The 22,661-nt window shown below is 37.6% G+C and overlaps 2 protein-coding genes across 10 annotated transcripts in view; both read right to left on the bottom strand.

Moving 5' to 3' along the window:
- PSMB7 (proteasome 20S subunit beta 7) overlaps positions 1 to 22,661 on the bottom strand; it is a 563,007-nt gene that overhangs the window by 65,133 nt on the left and 475,213 nt on the right. The window lies entirely within an intron of this gene.
- DENND1A (DENN domain containing 1A) overlaps positions 1 to 22,661 on the bottom strand; it is a 353,469-nt gene that overhangs the window by 248,255 nt on the left and 82,553 nt on the right. For 7 of the 9 annotated variants that reach the window (XM_050926228.1, XM_050926231.1, XM_050926229.1 and 4 more), the window contains exon 4: positions 114 to 163. The exons of the other annotated variants lie outside the window; for them this stretch is intronic. In XM_050926228.1, coding sequence (XP_050782185.1) covers positions 114 to 163 — 50 coding nt within the window. The remainder of the gene's footprint in view (positions 1 to 113; positions 164 to 22,661) is intronic. 9 annotated transcript variants of the gene reach the window in all.

Below are 22,661 nucleotides of genomic sequence, written 5' to 3'. Positions count from 1 at the left end.
AGTGCTTTAAATCAGTCAAAAAGACAGAACATTAAGAATGGTATGGTTTTTATTTTCTGCAGCAGTTTTATTGACAAGCTTTTTTCTTGTAAAGTTTGAAAATCTAACACTACCTGTCCACATAGAAGGGGAAACAAAACTTGGTCAAAGTCTGTAGAACTTCCTGTGGAGAGAAAAAGAGATAATTTATACATCTAATGGGACCAATAAATCTAACATTAACCACAGCATATAATCTCACAATTTTGCCCTGAAGAAATAGAAGACAGATGAAGAAATATTCGTTTTATCAATTACACAGAAGGAGTACCAGGCAGTCAATCATGTGAAATAATAAACATGATCAAACTTCATTAAAAATGAAAAATTAATCAAGATTCACACATGGGTAAGCAGCAGGAGCCATCCAGCAAAGCTCCAAGGGAAGGAGGAGGTTGGGTTGTTGAGTGTTAACACCCCTCTGGGGACAATCTCTAGCCTGACCATATGGATCATAGTGAATAACACCAAACCACATGGGTTTGGCCTGGCAGGACCGCTTCTGCTGGCACAGCTTTTGCTTGTTACCTAGGAACAGGGGTCTGTGCGATTAGAAAATGCTTCCCAACATCAATAGGGGGAAAAAAAGATAAAGCTCGTTGGTCTAAAAGGAAATGTTAAAGAAAAATTGCGCCTATCTATTAGTAAGAAAGTCTGAAGTGTGAATGGATTTTATCAGAATTGCTTATTTATACATTATACTTTAATAAAGAAAACAAAGCTTCAGCACTGCGTGAAGTTTTCATGTAATGTTTAATTATTAAAAATCTCATTCACTAAAAAAAAAAGCATTGTCATGAAATTGGTAAAGGTAGAAAGGTGTGTTAGAAGATTTCCAGCAACTCATAGGCAAAGAAATCCCACTGAAATATATATATATTCCTTTCAAACTATAATTCCTTGTCACAAAGCCCACCAAAAATGTTTACTAACATTTTCCACGTGCCATTTCATTGCCTCTTCTCTTTCCCTTCATATTGGAATCTCAAAACTAGAAGATTTTTCTTTTTGCTTCAAATTGAAACAAGACTGCCTAAGGCAAATCATAGCTAATTTGATAAATAAAGGATCGATTTACAAATGAAGAACTTTGTGACCAATAATAATAAATTATCAGTGCCAACTGAAGTGATGCTTCTCGCTTCATTTATTTTTAAAACCAATTCCCTCATTGAACAAATAAACCACATCAATCTAATAACCGATTCAATGAAGCAGAAAGCATATTGACTTCCCCTGTAAAAACATGTTCCTCTTACATAATTCAACTGAACATATCCCATTCTTTACTATAGTTTCAAGCTCAATTTTTCATATTCTACTCTTCCGAAATGTGGTAAATTATAAACTAACAAGAATTCATATAGGGACTGATAAGGGAAATTTCCCTTCTTGGCATATGTTTGGTAAAAATATTTAATTTTTTTTAAAGAAAGGATTTGTTGAAAAATTCAATGCTAAGCATTCAGCTCTCCCCCCACCCCCCTTGCAATCTCAACAAGACACCTACAGAGAAACCACAGGTTCATGGTTGGCCCTAAGTTTTGAAAAATATTACACATATAATATAATCTGTTGTTGGTATAAATAATATAGGGCTTTATTTATAAAATACTGTCCTGACTTTGCAATCTGATCCATGTAAATAGTTCCGTCCTTGTGCAGAACCCTATTGTCTTCAAGGGACCCACTTGTGCAGATCTGATAGCAAAATCTGACCCTCCATTTGCTACCTTGCTTATGCATAAAAAGCCCCATGACTTTCAAATCTAAATCTTGCACAACTGCCCTAAATCTTACACAAAGCCCATATCCATTACATGAAGTATAGCAAACTGAAATGGAGTGGTGATAAGTTCAAAACTACAGTGGCAGGGGACTAGGCTGCCTGTATATTTATTGGCCTTATTAATTAATTTAAAAATTCTGCTTGGCATAATGACTGCATTTGCAAAACTACTATTTTTAAGTGCAAGAACACTGCAAGGTTGCTAGAGGGAATTTTAATATACAGCAGTGTTAAAAGATAATAGGTCAGTCTTTTTAAACAGCTCATCATAGTTATCCTAATCTGGTAGAATATATTGCTTTCTATTACCATGCTGAAATAAGATTTGTTATACTTGCAAGTACAAATATCCACATAATAAAATAACGCATTTGTAACATACACTTTACCATACTATCAGCATTGTGTTACTACAGGGGCAATGCAACACAAATCATTCAGAACCTAATTTGTGCTTCCTTCTTGATACTGCATATCTTCAAAGCACAGAATTAAAATTGAAATCTCACTTGTTAGAAAATGTGCCCAATCTGCATTGGCATATGTCATCATCATCCTTGTGTGGCTTTAGAATAATACATCATCATAATAATAATCATCATCATCAAATTCTTACAGTATTTTGAAGTCGCAGATCTCAAGTTGGTTTACTGGGTATAAAGGAGACATCCTGTTGCACATTACATAACACATGCAGTTCCCTTAGTTTACAGTTTGGGGGTAAGGACTGCCCACTAACAGGTTTAAATTTAAAAATACACAGATAAACTCTTTAATAATTATGAAGATGTGTTTTTTAAAGTTATTATCTAAAATAATTTTGCATTCCTAAAACAATGGTTATCCAGGTGCAAAGAGTAAGAACATTGAAAGAGTTCGCAAAATTTTGCTCTGAGTTACATATTAATTACTGTACATTTATTATTGCGTATTTTCTACATTGCTCTGTTTAAAAGTCAGCCATGCTCATGTGAAAATAAATTCCCCTAAGAGTTATTTTGGGTGCATGACTATTTGTGGCAGAACCATAAGAGGACCAAAATCTCTTTGAGATCCCACTAGACTACTGTAAAAAGAGTATTGAGACAAAACTAACATTTTTTCTAATACTTACTTTGCTTTACAATTTCTTTTAAGGTGACACGCAAGGCAATAGAGGTGGTATCAACAGCCTTGTTTTCTTACTCTACTTCCTCAAGTCTATGTTCTAATAGAAAAACTGCTTAAACATCACCACCACCCAAGATCTAAAAAAAACACAGACTGGATAAAATGTAAATTGACTCAATAGCTGAAACCAAGGTCTCAAGGGCATCAGGTGCAAGTTTTCTGGATCAATTCCCAAGTATATATTTTCACAATTCTTTTTATATGCAGTTTGATTTTTAACATTTTAATGAGGAAAAAGTGCATCTATAGCAGCCAGTCACCACAGTTAAAGTGCAGGGCATGAACTGTGTCCCATGAGGGATTCAGCCTAGCTGTGTCACCACTGGCTTTAGGACATACACCACCTGGTTCCATGTCCCCAGGTTCCAACTCCTTTCATAATCAAAACACTGCTGACATTTTAAACCCCATACGTTTTTTCTAAAATCCTCCCCAATCAATATAGCCTACACACAACTTATTGGAGACAACACAGAGCTCATTGATTAAGTTTGGTTTCAGAAGCAAAGTTTCAAAATAAATGAGACAAGGATACAGCATTCAGTCCTTTTGTACTATACGGCAATTTATGAACGAGACAGTCTCTGAATCTACCCCCTACCCAAGTAATACTTAAAGGTGTATGGAAAATAGGGGTTATTAGACATTCAAACATGTATTTGTTCAATGTACAGAGTCTATGCTTGTATTTTACACTATTCAATGCAGGAAGATGAAGCGTCTTACGTGCAATAAGTTGGAATTTGCTGACAAAAATACTTGTTTGATCACCTGTGAATTTAGTATATGCTTACTGCATACTGTATATTGACTCAGACATTTTTTAAATCCTTATTTGTATGCTCACTTTTAACATTCCTTGCTTCTTGGCCAGGAGAGAAGGCAGGCAGCTCTCTGGCGGAAGGAACACTGACACTTCCCAGACTAGTACAGAGCACTCCAGCCTCCCTTCCAGCATTCAACTTCTCAACCATTAGATGACAAAGCCAAGTGAGGTTCTAAATTTATAATTTTATCCATCACAGTCCTATCTGGAAGGGAAACTTTGAAGGCTGAATTCAATTAAGTTAACTGGAATAATTAATAATGAGACTGAACACTTCATACAGGTCATGTGCATATGCGCAGAGAAGAGGTTAGAAGAGAATTCTGCAAAGATAATCACAGGTAGTATAACTACCTTGCATTTCTGTAGCATCTTACCCCAGAGTCATTGCTAAAGCTTTACAAACAGACCTAACTCCTTTATTTCCTCCATTCAAATGAAATCTAAACAAAATTGTATTTTGTAGCTAAAAACTATCAAACTAATCTGCAGTGCGAAAACTGTGCTTTACTAACAGTCACTATGTCTTTACAACAGGATTAATGCTTTAGAAGATTTCAGGCAAGTTCTCAAGTGGTGTTAATACTGTTGAGAAAAAACATTCACAGGTCAACACCTAAAAGGACACCACTGTAATGAACAAAACAACCAGGTGAAAGGAATTTCCAAGTTAATGTTAAAACATTGTTTTTCAATTGCTACCCTGTGCTTACTCATTGAATGGGTGTCTGAGCTGTGCGTGATGCTACATACTTGTACCATGTGCGCTGCACAAGCTGTAGTGATCTAAACAGCGATTTCAACATTAACTCTGTATTTCTTAGACTGTGTCAGGAGAGATTTTGATTCAACTTTTAAGTGGGCTTGTACATAAGGAGAGGGTGGAGACATAAAATAACACCAAATAATAGTGAAAAGGGAAGAGTATGTTCAGTAACCAGGACAAACCAAAGTGAAATGACTAATGTCTAAAAAAAAAATTAAGGTAGATTTAACTAATGAATCATAATGGCTTTAACAAAACCATTATGTGCACCCAATAAATTTGTATTGAGGTATCATGCACATGTAAACCTCTCACCACAACAGTTTCTAGTTATATTTATCTGAATTTAAAAACTTTTGAGAGATAAGTTTTAATACAACAGACCATTAGAACTCCATACACCGAACCATGCAAATCTCTCTTAGTTCCTGCCTCATTGATGAGTTACTCTGTTATTCCGGGGCATAATGAACCATACATAAGACCTCATGTTAAAATGCTTATCCCTGACATAGCTAATTCGAATGCTTTAAATAGTTCAGATTTTTCTTTCTTCAAGTTATTTAGTATTTATTAAACAGCATTTTTCATAATCTCTGTACAATATATACAGGAAAACCAGGTACATACCCCATGGAGTTTATCATCTAAGATTTCTTCTGAACATCTAGCACTGGCTACTTTCACAAGACAAGACACTGGGCTAGACGGACCATTGATCTGACCCAGTATGGCCATTTGTATGTGCTTATTCACAAAACAATGACTAGGGTTATATAATCCTTCAAGTGGTATTGTGTTTTCTTCATTTCCACACTGCCCTCTCCTCAAGCCCCACTTCCATCACAGCTATCTGTGGCCTGACATAGGAAGGCTTTGCAGAAAAAGGGGTTCCAAGGATGAACTTGGGTGATAATTTTGGTGCAAGAACAGAGGAGACTGTTCCAGGCATAGGATATGCCACAGAAAAAGGCACAGGGATGAACAGGAGATGGATACAAAGTTAAGTAAGGCAGTGGTTTGATTAAATAATCAGAAAACTAGAAAAAAATGAGAACAGAGGCATAGCAAGAAAGGAAGTGGTGAAAGGTCATGAAAGTGAAGACAAGAAGCTTGAAACTCATGGAGCAAGAGAGTTGAGTCAGAAAAGGAAAGTGACATGGAGGAAGATGGTTAAGTTACCTATAATCAGATGGACTGAATGGGAGCCAAATGAGGGACCAGGGAGAAACAAGACACACAAATTAAAAAGAGATATTACTCAAAGTGTGGGCAAGGGTTTAGCAGTGGGATGTAGAAAAAAGTATGGACATTTGAGATTATATAAAAAAGACGACTTGGGGGGAATGGGTGGATTTAGATGTTGAAGGCGAATGAGCAAGACTAGACAAATATGACCTGTTACATGGGGAGAAGAGTTGAGCCAGTGATAAAAAAGATAGGGAAGTGGAAGGTATGAACTTCGGTTTTACCACATTGATCTTAAACCAAGATCAGATTCTGGCACGGTTGTCAGAGGTGCAAAACTGAACAGAGGAGAAAGAGGTTGGGAGCACAAAGATACTTTGCCAGTCATTCAGGCAGACATGGTACCTGAAGCTGTCAAAACAGATGAATTTACCCCATGCAATAACATGTAGAGGGAAAAGCAGAGGGGTTCAAGGACACAGAAGCAGCAAAGAGAAGACACTATAAAACAGTTGGAACGACAGGAGGAAAAAGAGGAATGCAAAGTGTCATGGAAGCTGAGGGAGAACGTGATCAAGGAGGATGAGAACATGATCCCTAACTTTACCAGGAGGTGGGGGCTGGTAGTTACAAGGCAGTTGTCATCCCCACCCTTCCCTAAGGGTGTGAGACCTGTGTAACCTACAGATGACATCTCAAGCGGATGGAGCGGTTCCAACAGCGCTGCGTCAGGAGGATTCTCAGGATCAGCTGGGAAGACCGACACACTAACATCAGTGTTCCCTCTGGAGCCAACATCAACAATATAGAAATGCAGGTCATGAAACACTAACTCTGCTGGGCTGGTCACTGCGTATGTATGCCTGACACCTGCCTCCCGAACCAAACACTCTTCTCTCCATTAAGCCAGGGAAGAAGGGCTTGCGGAGGGCAACGGAAGCACTTTAAAGACATACTGAAAGAACACCTTAAAAAGGAAGGCATCAACCCAACAAACTGGGAGGACTTGGCGCGGAACAGAACACAGTGGCGCCACACCATACACCAAGCCACAGCTCACTTTGACAAGAACGGATGTGCTCATGAGACAGAGAAGCAACAAAGGAGGAAAGAAAGGGCACAACAGTACAGCCAACAACTATGTCTCCTCCAGCATTACACCTGTCACTTCTGCAGGAAAATCTGCAGGGCACGAATTGGGCTCTTCAGCCACTTAAAAACCCCCCAATAAACCCCCTTGGCAGACATTATCTTCCCATCGAGGGATAGCCGAAATGAAGTAGCTTTTTGTGACCTTGATAAGAGCCATTTTAGCCAACAACATAACAGAACAATTTAATTTTACAAACTCTGAGTGCTACTGTCCAAGTGCAAATTAGATTCTTAAAAGTAACACACGTCTGTAAGAAAGAGGGGCAAAGCGGTCTTAACAGGTTTTACACATTGCTCCCAAGCAGACACATTGAACAACAACTATAAGCATAGTGAAAATGTTAACATTTTATAATGGAATTGCTGATTCTACTTTAACACACTAAAGTACACTGATTTGAGAGGAGAAGTTTTATTAATAAATTGAATATTCTTTCTACAAAATTGGAAGCAATTTACCTATTTTTGCAATTTACTTCCACAGCCACAAAAATATCTAGCCTATTTTTATACTCAACTTTTCTTAGAATACTTTTAACATAACAATTTGTTATTAAAACTTTAAATATAAATGTGGAATATCAGATTTTAAAATTAGATAATTTGGTTGCCAGCTCACCAAAACACACTTCTACTTAGAACTAATCACAACCCTATTTAGAATCATGCTTTAAAAAAATCTGCATTCAGAACAATTTAGAGCACTATAAATTATATGGTCTACAAAATCTGTGTGAACTTCATGCCAATGTCCTGTCGGCAAAAGAGATCTTGAATGTTAACTTCTTTACTTACTTAAATCTAAACCTAAGTAGTCAGTAAGTTATTAAATTGTACGCATTCATAGAATCATAGAAGATTAGGGTTGGAAGAGACCTCAGGAGGCCACGTAGTCCAACCCCCTGCTCAAAGCAGGACCAACACCAACTAAATCATCCCAGCCAGAGATTTGTCAAGCCGGGCCTTAAAAACCTCTAAGGAAGGGGATTCCACCACCTCCCCAGGTAACCCATTCCAGTGCTTCACCACCCTCCTAGTGAAATAGTGTTTCCTAATATCCAACCTAAACCTCCCCCACAGCAACTTGAGGCCATTGCTTCTTGTTCTGTCATCTGCTACCACTGAGAACAGCCGAGTGCCATCCTCTTTGGAACTTTCCTTCAGATAGTTGAAGGCTGCTATCAAATCCCGCCTCACTCTTCCCTTCTGCAGACTAAACAAGCCCAGTTCCCTCAGCCTCTCTTCATAAGTCATGTGCTCCAACTCCTTTATAATTTTCGCTGTCTCCTCTGGACTCTCTCCAATTTGTCCACATCCTTTCTGAAGTGGGTGGCCCAACACTGGATGCAATACTCCAGATGTGGCCTCACCAGTGCCGAATAGAGGGGAATAATCACTTCCCTGGATCTGCTGGCAATGCTCCAAGTAATGCAGCCCAATATGCCATTAGCCTTCTTGGCAATGAGGGCACACTGCTGACTCATATCCAGCTTCTCATCCACTGTAATCCCCTGGTCTTTTTCTGCAGAACTGCTACTTAGCCAGTAGCAGTGCACAGGATTCTTCCATCCTAAGTGCAGGATTCTGCACTTGTCCTTGTTGAACCTCATCAGATTTCTTTTGGTCCAATCCTCCAATTTGTCTAGGTCACTCTGGACCCTATCCCTACCCTCCAGTGTATCTACCTCTCCCCGCAGCTTGGTGTCATCTGCAAACTTGCTGAGGGTGCAATCTGGCCCAATGTCCAGATCAATAATAAAGATGATGAATGAAACCGGCCCCAGGACTGACCCCCTGGGGCACTCCGCTTGATACCGGCTGCCAACTAGACATTGAGCCGTTGACCACTACCCGTTGAACGTGACAATGTAGCCAGCTTTCTATCAACCTTATAGTCATTCATACAATCCATACTTTTTTTTTTAACTTGCTGGCAAGAACGCTGTGGGAGATGGAATCAAAAGCACTGCTAAAGTCAAGATATATCACATCCACCGCTTTCTCCATATCCACAGAGCCAGTTATCTAATCAGAGAAGGCAATCAAGTTGGTCAGGCATGACTCGCCCTTAGTGAATCCCTGTTGACTGTTCCTGATCACCTTCCTCTCCTCCAAGTGCTTCAAAATGGTTTCCTTGAGGACCTGCTCCATGATTTTTCCAGGGACTGAGGTAAGGCTGCCCGGTCTGTAGTTCCCAGGGTTCTCCTCCTTCCCTTTTTTAAAGATGGGCACTATATTTGACTTTTTCCAATCGTCCAGGACCTCCCTCAATCGCCATGAGTTTTCAAAGATAATGGCCAATGGCTCTGCAATCACTTCAGCCAATTCCCTCAGCACCCTCGGGTGCATTAGATCCGACCCCAGGGACTTGCGCATGTCCCGCTTTTCTAAATAGTCCTTAACCTGTTCTTTCACCACTGAGGGCTGCTCACCTTCTCCCCACACTGTGTTGTCCAGGACAGCAGTGTGGGAGCTGACCTTGTCTGTGAAGACCAAGGCAAAAAAAAAAACATCGAGTACTTCAGCTTTTTCGACATCATCTGTCTCTAGGTTGCCTCCCCCATTCATTAAGGGTCCCACACTTTCCCTGACCTTTTTCTTGTTGCTAACATACTTGTACAAACCCTGCTTGTTACCCTTCACATTCCTTGCTAGCTTCAACTCCAGTTGTGTTTTGGCCTTCCTGATTACACCCCCGCATGCTTGAGCAATATTTTTATACTCCTCCCTAGTCATCTGACCAAGTTTCCACTTCTTGTAAGCTTCCTTTTTGTGTTTAAGCTCAAAGATTTCACTGTTAAGCCAAGCTGGTCATTCTTTCTGAACACCAGGATGGTTTGTTCCTGCGCCCTCAATAAGGCTTCTTTAAAATACAGTCAGCTTTCCTGGAGTCCTTTCCCCCTCATATTAGTCTCCCAGAACATCCTGCCCATCAGTTCCCTAAGGGAGTCAAAGTCTGCTTTTCTGAAATGCAGGGTCTGTATTTTGCTACTCTCCTTTCTTTCTTTTGTGAGGATCCTGAATTCAACCAACTCATGGTCACTGTTGCCCAGGTTGCCACTCACTTCTACTTCCCCTACCAATTCTTCCCTGTTTGTAAGCAGCAGGTCAAGAAAAGAACGGCCCCTGATTGGTTCCTCCAGTAGCTGCACCAGGAAGTTGTCCCCAACACTCTCCAAAAACTTCCTGGATTGTCTGTGCACTGCTGTATTGCTCTCCCAGCAGATGTCAGGGTGACTGAAGTCTCCCATTAGAACCAGGGCCTGTGTTCTGGAAACTTCAGTTAATTGTCCGAAGAAAGCCTCGTCTACCTCATCCTCCTGGTCCAGTGGTCTATGGTACATGCCCACCACAACATCACCCTTGTTGCGCTCGCTTCTAAACTTAACCCAAAAGACTCTCAACAGGCTTTTTTTCCAGTTTCATATTGGAGCTCTGAGCAATCATACTGCTCTCTTACATACAGTACATTGGAATGGAAACAAATTATCCTTTGCTAAAATGTTAAGAACAACACTTTACAAGGTGTCTGTTTAAAATGGACAAAAAAAGGCAGTGACATATCAAATTTTTTGTTCAAAGAATATTCAGTCTTGTGAGACAAGCTCATAATATGTGAAATTCAGTCACTTCCTAAACTCGAACACAGCTAGAAGTAATACAGGAGGGTTAAATGGAGCTCAGCAAAGCTTATGTATTGGAGGTTTGAGACTTAATTTTTTTGCATTTGTTAGGGGGCTTATGTTTATTACATTATATAATGCACATGTCCCTTTCTGAAGTTACATTATTTTGATTACAATTTGTTAATAATCTAAAATTAATAACACGTAATTATGCAGTTAAGTAAAAATTCAGATGCAATATTAGCATGTGAAGATGTAAAAATTATTCTCAAACTTAAGGGAAAAACACACTGCATATGAAGGCTGGTATCACAACCACAACGAAAACAGCAGCATATTTAGTTTACATTAGAAATAAACCACTGGCAAAATTTTGTTTTTAAGAGAAGTATTAAATGTAAACAACAGTATGAATGAAACTACATTTCTTTTGCCTTCCTTCCCCCTTTAAAAAGAAAAATCCCTGAAGATATTTGGGAGAAATTCCTTTGAAACATATTCCCCAGCCAACACTTTTTATGCCAAGTTTCAGCCTACAGTGACTTTTCACTGCATATGTCAAACTTCTGAAAAGAGGGACTTTAGTGAAAAACCTGACCAGGTTTATACATAGTAGCAATATTAAGTACTTAAAATAATTCTTAGGATAGAATAATAGATAATAATTCTTGATTATTACAAAATTAGTAATCAGTCATGTTAAGAGCTTTTTCTGACAAATAGCAGCAATATTTGACTAGTAGCATTAATTTAATCTACTAGTATTAAAAGAATATTGTGATAAAAATTATATTCCAATATAACACTGCAGCAGGTGCTCATGCATCTCCTTAAAAACTTCTTTAAAAATCCATTATCTCTTATCTCTTCATGCAATTAGAAAACAAGGGTAGGGAAGCTTTCTACAAGTCTCACTTCTTGTTTTTCCTAGACGGTGATGGAGAAGGGGAAAAAGGGTACTGGAATCAAACAATAACACAGTTTCAGTGGAGGCCATCACTTGCCCTCAGGATGGTGCTATCAAAAAAAAAAGAAAAAAAGAAGAAAAACCCTCAGATAGAGAAAAAGAGCACTGAAATAAATAATGCTTTGTAAGCATCTTAAGAGCTCTTAATATTTAAATATTTTACAGTCACAAAAAATGTGCACAGATGGGCAACTTTTCTGCTTGCATTAGTAAAACAAAAATCTTTCATTATCAAGCTCAAAATCCTTGAATTTTTTAAACTTAATTGTGCCACTATTTCTCAGAATTCACACCCCAAGGCCAAAGCTTTCCTGCCACCAGTCCTTCAAATCTGACTTGGACATTACACGGAAGGAGGCTCCAAGCCTCCCTGAGGTCTCGCTCCTTTTACAACATACGCAAAAGCAGTGGATAATGGGCCTATGCTGAATTCACTGCTCTACACAACTCCTCCTGGGACACAGGCCTAGCAGATGTGATAAAAACTGTGTCAGAGAAGTAGCTGTAGTTTGTGCCTTAATGACAACTTAAAACTCTACACTAATAGAACAAAAAAGAAATGGCTATTACTTTTCTCATTAACACCAACCTGAGAGTAACACTGAGCTAAAACATTTTAGCAGCTCTTCCCACAGACTTCACACTGCCATCACCCAAATAAATAAGGTTCTAAATTAAAAACAAAAATCGTTGCTAAAATCTGTTCTTGTTCATGATAAAAATAAATCCTAACATGGATTATACAAAGGTTTACATCTATCCAAAGGATGTTCTACTCTTTTTTCAACTTTAAATTATGAAAAGAAGTTGAAGAATTACATCTAAAATAACACAATGAATTTACAAAGATCAAATCTACTGCTGTGGTAACCACAGGAGTGAATACATTGATATCAATGAGAAATATCAATATGAGAACAGCTGACTATGTAAAAATTGCCATTGTATTAAATCATAAATACATTTTTGAGATTTAGATACTAAGGTCAAGAATTTTCCAGCTTTGAATTTGGGAAAATTTATGTGAAAACTGTTAACTGAGGGTATATAACTATTCGCTTCTAGGACTGTAAGATTTTTGTCATTTACAAAGGCTAATTTAATTATACAGTTACAAAAATATAGATTTAAATGTATACTTTGGATAATATTTGCTAAATGATATAATTTTGCCTTCAGATGATTGGTTCTTTTAAATGCTGTCTCAAATGCTCTATTCAGTCACAATGACATACCCACTTAATCAGCTATCATTGTTCTCTAAGGCAGGACTTTGTTGTCAAGACAAGCACTGAAACCTTTAAAAAAATTTCAGAACTTGCATAAGAAAAAAAAGTGATCTTTGTCAAACAAAGACAAATTTATGCAAATCTTTTATAAACATTCACAAACATTTATTTAGCTTTTGAAATGTTGGCCTCATTTGAGAGCATGAAAATGAGGGGGAAGTAGGAAGATGCAAAGGACAGCTTAGAGGCTGGCACACTACATAAATATTCAGAAGGAAGATTACAGGATTCATGTTAGGCTGTCTTAGCTTTCTCCAAAGTCCACATAGAATACCAAAGAACAAAACTAACGAGAAGTAGAGCAGATGTTAGACAATGCAGCAGCCCTCTTTTCCTCTCTCACTTGGCTATACTTGGGCGCTTTCATTTTTCCTTTCAATATGGTTAGGTCATTCAAGGATTCTCCTATAGACCCTGTATTTTGGCTACAGAGCTATAAGCTGGACCTCTGTCAGCTTTCCAAAAGTTTCCAATGAAAAGGCATTATGCAAATTCTACCTCTCTTACCCTCTTTCAGGAGAAAAAAAAGCCTCCAGTATGTAGTCATTGGAGTATTGGAAGTCCCAGCCTTCATTTCTGTATGGTTGTGTTTGCCTTAGGGCCATGCTGCTTGTTTTGACAGTGGATGCCCCTAGATAGTTGGGATTAGTCGAGCTTGTTTAGATAAACTTGAAATCAAGGCCTTCTCTAGGTAGGCAGCTAGATGTAGCTACTGAGTTTCCAGCTGCCTTCCTCTTTCATCCCAAAACAACTGCAGATTCACAGTAGCTATCACAGCCACAGGCTATGTCACATACATAAGTACAAAATTAAAGACTGCTAAAAGAAGTCTTTGTAAGTCTTAGTGCTAAAATAAGGAATCTGTACTGCATCATTTATACAAATTATTCAAGAAGCACCAGTAAGGCATTGCAAAGGTTAGTTAACAAGACATGTTCATAAAAGACAAACCTGTTTAAATAAATGGGAAAGATTTTGTTTTGTTAATTTATCACCATCACCCATTGCCCAACATATTTGTATATTATTTGTTATAAAAGGGCAATTGCTAAAACATTTTCAAATATTTATCCTATTTATCTAACAAGAAACCTTATGCTGATCTATGACATGATTCGAGAATGTTATTTATTACAGTTAGATTTGGGCTTTAGGTCAGATTTTCTTAGAGATTAGGGTTGTTTTTTTAATCTATCCGAATTGATCCTAATGAAGACATGCCATATTCAGATGTTGCAAAATCATATGAAGAATTGATTCACATGAATGGAAAGTATCAAAAGAAAAAAGTAAACCTCAGAACTAAACAAAAAATGAGATACTAGCAGCATTGCACTAATTATTTAAGAACGCAATAATCCAGTTGTTGTAGTTTTGTAATTTACCCAACAAGTTTTGTAATTTACCCAATTTACCCATTTGTCATGGAAAAATATATGCCCATTAGTCTTCGTATATTTTTGTACAGTACCTCGCACACAACAGGCTTCCAATCCTGACTGGGGTCTCTAAGAACTATTATAATACAAGAACTAATCATAGACATATAGACTTTGAGGACAGAAGGGACCATCATGATCATCAAGTCTGACCTCCTGCACATTGCAGGCCACAGAACCTCACCCACCCAACTCCTGTAACAGACCGTAACCTCTGGCTGAGTTACTCAAGTCCTCAAATCATGATCTGAAGACATCGAGTTACAGAAAATTCATCATTTACACTAGTTTAAACCTGGAAGTCACCCATGCCCCATGCTGCAGAGGAAAGCGAAAAACCTCTGCCAATCTAACCTTCCTTCCCAACTCTATATATGGCGATCAGTTAGACCCTGAGCATGTGGACAAGCCCCACCAGCAAGACACCTACGAAAGAATTCTCTGTAATAAGTCAGAGCCCTTCCCATCTAGCATCCCATTACTGGCTGTTGGAGATATTTGCTACTAGCAGTCACAGATCAGTTACATGCCATCGTAGGCAGTCTCATCATATCATCCTCTCCATAAACTTTCCAAGCTCAGTCTTGAAACAAGTTAGTTCCTTCCTCCCGCCCTGCCTACAGACCAAGGAAAGCTTAAGAGAACATGGATCCAGCATAGTGGGATCCAATATAGCAGCCAGGTGAGCTTCTAGCAGGAGGAGCAATACCAGAGCAGTGATACTTGTATATACCTAGAACAATGCTATCAGATATCAGAAATGGAATAGGTTTTAGCAGCTGTGCCTTCAAATTGCTCCAGTAATTATCAGGTTCCTTCTAGCTGCTAGAGAAACACACATATAGCACTTCTATATCACTTTACAAGTATCAACTAATCAATCTGCATAGCATCTCTGTGTCATAATCCTCATTATACAGATGAGAAAATGGAGACTGAAAGGCTAAGTGACTTGCCCAAGGGAGACCTATAGTTAAAATCCAGGAGTGCCTGTTCTCAGTGTTATGTTCACACCACACTTGTCAGGATTCTCTACAGGAGGAAGAAATTGAATTCTTTCAGTATTCTCACTTGACACAACCAGCGGAAAGGTAGAACCTCTCCACTGTCAACCTTTCTGAAAGTGAAAGTTCTGCTGTTCCTCTGTAAAACTGCAGGTAACAGAGTGTGGTGGAGCTTATTTGCTAGTATTTACTCATCAATTTTGAGATATTCAAGTATGGGGTAAAATAACTAGTTAGGATATTTTTTTTTATTATTATTATTCTGGATGCTCCATTAACAGTTTATTTAAAATAATCATTAATTGCCATGCACAATCTTTACTGAAGACAAGACATTTAACATGTTTGAAGCGGTGCATTTAAAACAACTTAAATGTAGATATCGTCTACAAAGAGTTTTTAAATATTGCTCTGAGGTGAATACTCAAAGTATATAGAAAGTTTTGCAAAAACCTTAAACTTCTCCACTTGTAAAATAGTTATTAGCATGGGCTCTGCCTCTAATTTTTTTCTCTCTCGCTCAAGCTGCCAATTTCAAATTCTGAGTGTGCATCCCAGAGGCCCGCAGAAACTTTAATATGAGTATCAATGAATCTACCAGCACACCTTTCCTTTCCCTTTCTTTTTTACAAGTAAAAATTAACAATATTAACACGTGAACTGTAATCTGTCATACTGTATATATGCAGATGTATTAAGTGATAGAACTTACAACAGTACATATGTGTATGGAAGCCCAGAGATGGTGGTTGTGGGAAACCATTTAATTTTCTGACAATTACATATGTAAAACATCAAGCCTAATGTTGCAGGAACAAAGTTTGACTTGTGTCGCAATTTTAAGATAGCGAGCTAATGAAAAGATACGAATTGTTCAAAATGTTCACAATAACACTCTGCAGCTAGATCCCAGGAATCCTGACTCCCCAAGTCCCTGCTCTAATTGATAAGAGCATATTCTGATATTTACTACTCATATCATATCCTCATTACTAGCACTGACTTTTCCATGTCTTGATGACAGACTATTCTGCATAATATTCTACCCTTCGGACCTCTGAAATTACATGTAGACAATAGGGATTTTATGATCATGAAATCTTGACCTCACTGAAATTAATGATAAAACTCCAGCTGACTTCAGTGGAAACAGGATTTCACCCCATAATTTTAAAATGTGGCATCACTTTCAATATTCGCTCTAGAAGACATGAACACAAAGACCTTAACACAGGGAAGAAAAAAAATCCAATGGTAGTTATGCCCATCCTCCATATAAATGCCTCACATGAAACCCTATTTGCAAAACACCAGGTCCCAGAAGGTGCTGCCACATGCAACAGTGGTAGACTTCAAAAACGTCCTGCCATCCTGAATGCCACTGCAGCTATTGCAGGGGACAGCCAACCTCTGGATTTTGATTTAATTCCTCCTGAAGTCATTACCCGAACTTCAGCACTTGACTAACCTGACCACTAGAGGACTGTCAACAGCTTTCCTGCACTCCACCATGTCTCATTGTCATCCTCTTATTCAGTGACAATACCCTTCCGCTATGCTAGTTCCTTTCTCATCTCAACCTCTGTCTCTTTCCCTCATTTTTACTCTTCTCTAACCCTGATTCCAAAGGTATTAGCGATTAGTTCCTTTCCCTATCCCACACAAAATCCCTTATCTTATAAACTATCAATAAAACTTATTTAAAAAAAATCTAAAGAAACTGTATGTAGATGTACAATCTCACTCGAAACATCAATATATCTGCACAACAGATCTGAGTTATCACAGCACCACTCTGTTGTAACCGGTTTTGTTTGTTCCTTTTTATTGAATCATGTCTTAACGTTAGATTATAGCCTCTTCAGGCACAGTGTATTTTACGTGTCTGGATCGTGCCTGACACAATTTTGGGTGCTCGATGAATGAAGGATGATACTTTTATTCCCCAATTGCTATTTGACCTGCACTGCATAAACTGAAACACACATTCAGGGAAACGAGAGAATGCTTATATACTAATATTTTAGGAGTGGTCAAAATAACTAAAAAATCATTTTCTCCTTTTAGCAGTGTACATAGCCGACTGTACCGAAACGTGATTGTGTGACTGCTGCAAGTATTAATTGAATCACGACTTTAACGTCAGAAGGGACCATTATGATCATCTAGTCTGTCCTCCTACTATTCATTCTAGAGAGACCCTTCCTTGTTGGTGATAAGCTTAGAAAGACTTATAACAATATACTGTGAGAAGATTGCCTCATTACAGCACCTTCAGGGAATCTTTCACATTTTTATCCATTTGCTCATTTTAGAAAAGACAGAAATATTATTTTGTTGCTTGCCCTTTCAACAAGCTCCTTCATGTGTCACTGCAAAGTTCTTCACCACAACCACTAATTCTGGAATCACAAAACAAAGATTCCCCATAACTGGAATGGCAGAGCCACAAGTCACAGCTGAGTCACACAAGCTAACAAACACTTCAATATACAGGTGGAAAAAGCTGCAGGATGGAAAATTAGTGTATGATCACAGATATCCATCTAGATCAAAGTCAGAAGGATGGCTTCAAATATAGCTTTGGTCTGCACCAATTCACACTTTAAGGAAGTAGTTTATTTTTAAAGTCAATCCACCATGTTCATATTAAAACTGATCTACATTAAACTAAACTACTATCTTACCACTGTCTGACATGGTTTTACATATGAGAAAGGCAGAGAACTTGTTACTGGGGAGACAAATTTCTAACAACTCTCTGACCTTGGCCAAGTCAACTATCTGAAAAAACTCAGTTTCCCTATATATAATAGGTGTTGTGATGGTAGAATCACTTTGAAAATATAAACCTCTCATTAAAACTAGTTTTTTAAAACAAAAGATTTGTACATAAGCAGACTTGGATTGGGGCCTTTGGGCACCACCATAATGTAAATGATTAGTAACAACAATCATCATCATCATAATAGAGAAAATTCTCTTAATCGGACAATTTGTATCAAAAGTAATCAAAAACAATGAGTATTTTTAAATCTATTGATTTAAACTAGTTAGCCACACAACAGATGCCAATTCGGGGGGGGGGGGAGGGGTTGACTTTGGGGAGGGATAGCTCAGTGGTTTGAGCATTGGCCTGCTAAAACCAGGGTTGTGAGTTCAATCCTTGAATGGGCCATTTAGGGATCCGGAGCAAAATCAGTACTTGGTCCTGCTAGTGAAGGCAGCGGGCTGGACTCGATGACTTTTCGAGGTCCCTTCCAGTTCTATGAAATAGGTATATCTTCATACATGAGGTGCCCATTATTTGGTATGCCAAATTAGACCCATATCCAACCGACTGTTGAATGGTTGAACTTCCTTGCTAATTTAAAAAGTTAACAGTTATGATTTTTGCCACACAGAAATCAGTCTCTTCTTATTGGTATAGTAAGAACTTTTTAAAAATGGGCTGCTTTGAATAAGCTGATTCCATGCTAATCTGCAGCACTGCTGTTTAGCCACAAACATGTTCAACAGACAATGAGGAAACAATGTATTTCATGGATTCACAACATAATTCAAGGCACTGAAAAAGAACATTACTGGAATAACATCATCTAACTTGAAAAAATACTGTCTTAGCTTAAGGTGAGCATTTTATGGTTTTATCAATAAACTTAAACATACAAAATGATAATGATTCCTCACTTTAAGCCTGAACCCACAACCTTTATTCACACAAGTGGTCTCATAGGACTTCAGTGCAACTACCTGCCCAAATAAGTGCTGGCAGGACAGGCTCTAAATTATTCACAGATCCACAGATTTTAAGGCCAGAAGGGATCATTATGCTAATCTGGTCTCACTGCCTGCATAACACAGGCTATAAGAATTTTGACCAGTAGTGCCTGTAACCAGCCCAGTAACTTGTGGTTGAGTCAAAGCATATGTTTTAGAAAGACGTCCTGTACTGATTTAAAGACGACAAGTGATGGAGGATACTCATTCTTTGGTAAGTTGTTCCAATGATAATTAACACCACTTAAAAATCTCCTCCTTGGTCTTAGCCTGTTTATCTAACTTCCAGCCATTGGTTCTCGTTACACCTTTTTCCCCCAACAGTTTTAAGAGCCTGCACCTATCAGAAATCATCTCCTCATGTATGTACTTACACGCTGTAATAAAGATAAATAGATTGAGTTTCTTAATTCTTTCAGTATAAGGCAGGATTTCTAGACCTTAAATCCTCCTTTTAGTTCTTTTCCCAATCCTCTCTAACTTTTCAACATCTTTTCTGAAGTGCAGCCAGCAGAACTAGATTCACTATTCCAGTAATTATGTCACCAATGTCAGATATGGAAGGTAACAGCACCCCTTACTCCGATTCAAAATACCCACATACATTCAAAGATCACATTAGCCCTATTAACCATACCTTTGCACTCAGAGCTCATTTTCAGGTGGTTATCTTAGATAACCAATTAAACAAATTACAGAGTACTTTTTTTCAGCATGTACCAGGCTTCTATACTATTTGTTTTGCTCTACCTTAGGAAAATTGACTCTTACTGGTGTACTGCTGTTATGCTATGGACAAACCCATCAGAAGGGTTTTAGTTTCCACAGGGCTTACTATAACAAAGAGAAATTTGGAAGTTACTGTTTTACTTGAAATTCTGGCATCCACCAAAATTCCAGATGAACTGCTCAAAGCAGTCTTTCTGCTAGCCCACTAAGAAACTGTACAGCAGATCTACTCACCATTCAACATGTAAAATACTATACTCCTTCACTGTAAGTTCTATTTTTAAAATGGAGTTTTAATACCTTCAATGTATTAAAAGACACTAAGTTACAAAGCATCCCTTCTATGTACACCTTAAGTGTGTTGCTTTGTTGTGTACTATAAGTGCATTTTAATTGTCATATGAAGTGTTGTAGGAGCCGTGTTGGTCCCAGGATGTTAGAGAGATAAGGTGGGTGAACTAATATCTTTTATTGGACCAATATCTATGGTGAGAGAGACAAGCTTTTGAGCTTACACCAAGCTCTTCTTCAGGAGCTCTGTGTAAGCTCGAAAGCCTGTCTCTCTCACCAACAGAAGTTGGTCCAATAAAATATATTATACCTCACCCATCTTGTCTCAGTGCATTTTAACAACACAAACAAGTATACCATGAATTATAATTATTACTACTACTATGAAACATGCAAGGCTGTTAGACTTAAAAGGTTTCTGTATTCTTTGTGGTTTTTGGTACTATTGCCATCAAGTAAATATTAAAGAAGTACATGAAAAGGACTATTAAAGTACTCTGAAAAATTAAACTTCCCATACATACTAGGTTAGGGGGAAGGTACTAAGAGGACAACTTGAAACATATGATAGGAGGAATACAGAGCAACAGAGATGGGGAGACAATGGGAAATCAGAAGAAGAAGTTTAAGTACCATGAATAAGAGTTATACTCAAAATCTCTATGAATTAAGAATATAACAACAGATTAAATCTATGGTTCTGGTTTGGGCAGATGTGTCTGAACTCAGACCCAAACTTCATGGTTCAGGACTAGCTCTAAAGATATTCCTGCCTGGATATCTTGGGACTTTAACAAACAAATCCAGCTTTGTCCTTGTGGCCTAAATTGTCTCGAGAGCACCTCAATGAAACAGCAGCCATATTATCAACATTAGGGGATGCATCATGCCTTATATTTTGATACAGAATATTAATGAAAATCACACTTGTGTTCTTAACCCAAAGATTTTCATTCATGCTGCTGTTTTACCAATATGTATTCAATAGAGAGTGACTGTACATATAATTTAAATAACTCTCCATGTTAAGTTTACATGCATTCGTTTAATAAGACTCCTTCTATGATGCAATATGATCAGTGTTTACAGTTTGAGGACTTTGCTATTTGCTTCTCGTGTGTTTTACAAATACTTCGTACTTTTCCTATTTACTATTATTAAGGCATAATGTAAGAAGAGATGAACTTCAGAACTTCATTAGGTGCTTCCCTCTACATTTTTAAATGAATGCTTACTCAACCTTTCCAATTAAATTTCTTAATCAATTTGCAATAAGGTAGCTCTTCCACTAAAGTACTAATAAGGCAGGTTTTGCTATGAAATATACATATGCACTAAGTATATGAAAACTTTCCAGTTAAGTGATTATAAGCAACTCAGCAACTCTAATTTGGATTACAATCATCCCTTTTAAGTAACATATTTGGTCCCTTATAGCACACATGGGTTATGTGAGATGGAGGTTTATGCTTTGTTTATGGCTAACTCTATAAACATTCTCTGAATCAGAAATCTCATATAATGATTCAAAGAAAGGGTACCTTTTTATTTTTTCCTATTTACCATGTTTCTACATTGCTCATAGAGTTAGTACAAGAAAGACTGTTAGTTTCTATATAAAGATTGCCATAAAAATTTACAGTTTCTATAAATGTATAAAGATTGTTGGTTTCATTATAACCTCTGTTTCTGTGCCAGTGGAAAGAAAAATTACCTGCAGACTGCAAGTAGCAATCTGCATAAGTATCAGCTTGCAAGGGTATCGTAATCCCCTTATAAATATAAGATGCATACAATACAGTATTTGATCAAATTATAAAAAGTTGTCATCATACCGCTATTAAACAGCCTGGATATGTAAATTACTACCGTATGAGAAATCAGAGTTTTTGGTAAAAAAGACAAACTGTAAAGAAAGCAATAATATGCTGCATGTTATCAAAAGGGCAAAGTTCCTATTACACTTTCCATTCCATACAGGTCACTGTATCTTTGCAACAAAGGCCTGCATATCAGAATTAGTTATCCTAGCGTCATTAATAAATACCACCTTAAAATCTTCAAAATACTCTGTTGGCAAAAATGCTATTTGATGAGGGTGAAGTATAGTGGGCATAATTTACTAACATTTTATTTTTAAAATATTTCTCTTAATTCAAATGCTGTACAATTAGTAAAAGCACTATTCATCATTATGATGTGGCTGTCATGAATATTTAATTTCATGATCCTTTATCACAAAAAAATCTAACTTCAACTGAATTTCATTCTTTCAAAAATGAACTTTGTTTGTTTAGTTTAGAAAATGCAGCAATCCATAAATGGTTTGTTGTTAGGCTGCTCTAAAAAAAAAAAAAGATTTCTAGTTATAGCAAATGGTTCCTAGAACTATTTCTTATAACATGTGGGGTTAAATATAAATTTTCAACCTTTCAACTGCTTTAAATTCTGAGGGTACCACTACAGAACCTGCAACAGGAAAAACTGCCATTAAACTAATTAATTTTTTTAAATTAATCTAATACCATTTCATATTATGCCTCCCAGTACATTCTGATTTAAAAATACACACACACACACACACACACACTTCAGCTACTATTTAA

The sequence above is a fragment of the Gopherus flavomarginatus genome, chromosome 17, assembly GCF_025201925.1.
Source record: "Gopherus flavomarginatus isolate rGopFla2 chromosome 17, rGopFla2.mat.asm, whole genome shotgun sequence".
NCBI lineage: Eukaryota > Metazoa > Chordata > Testudines > Testudinidae > Gopherus > Gopherus flavomarginatus.
The sequence above is the reverse complement of the archived record's forward strand: the minus strand, read 5'-3'. Positions and strand labels throughout refer to the sequence as shown.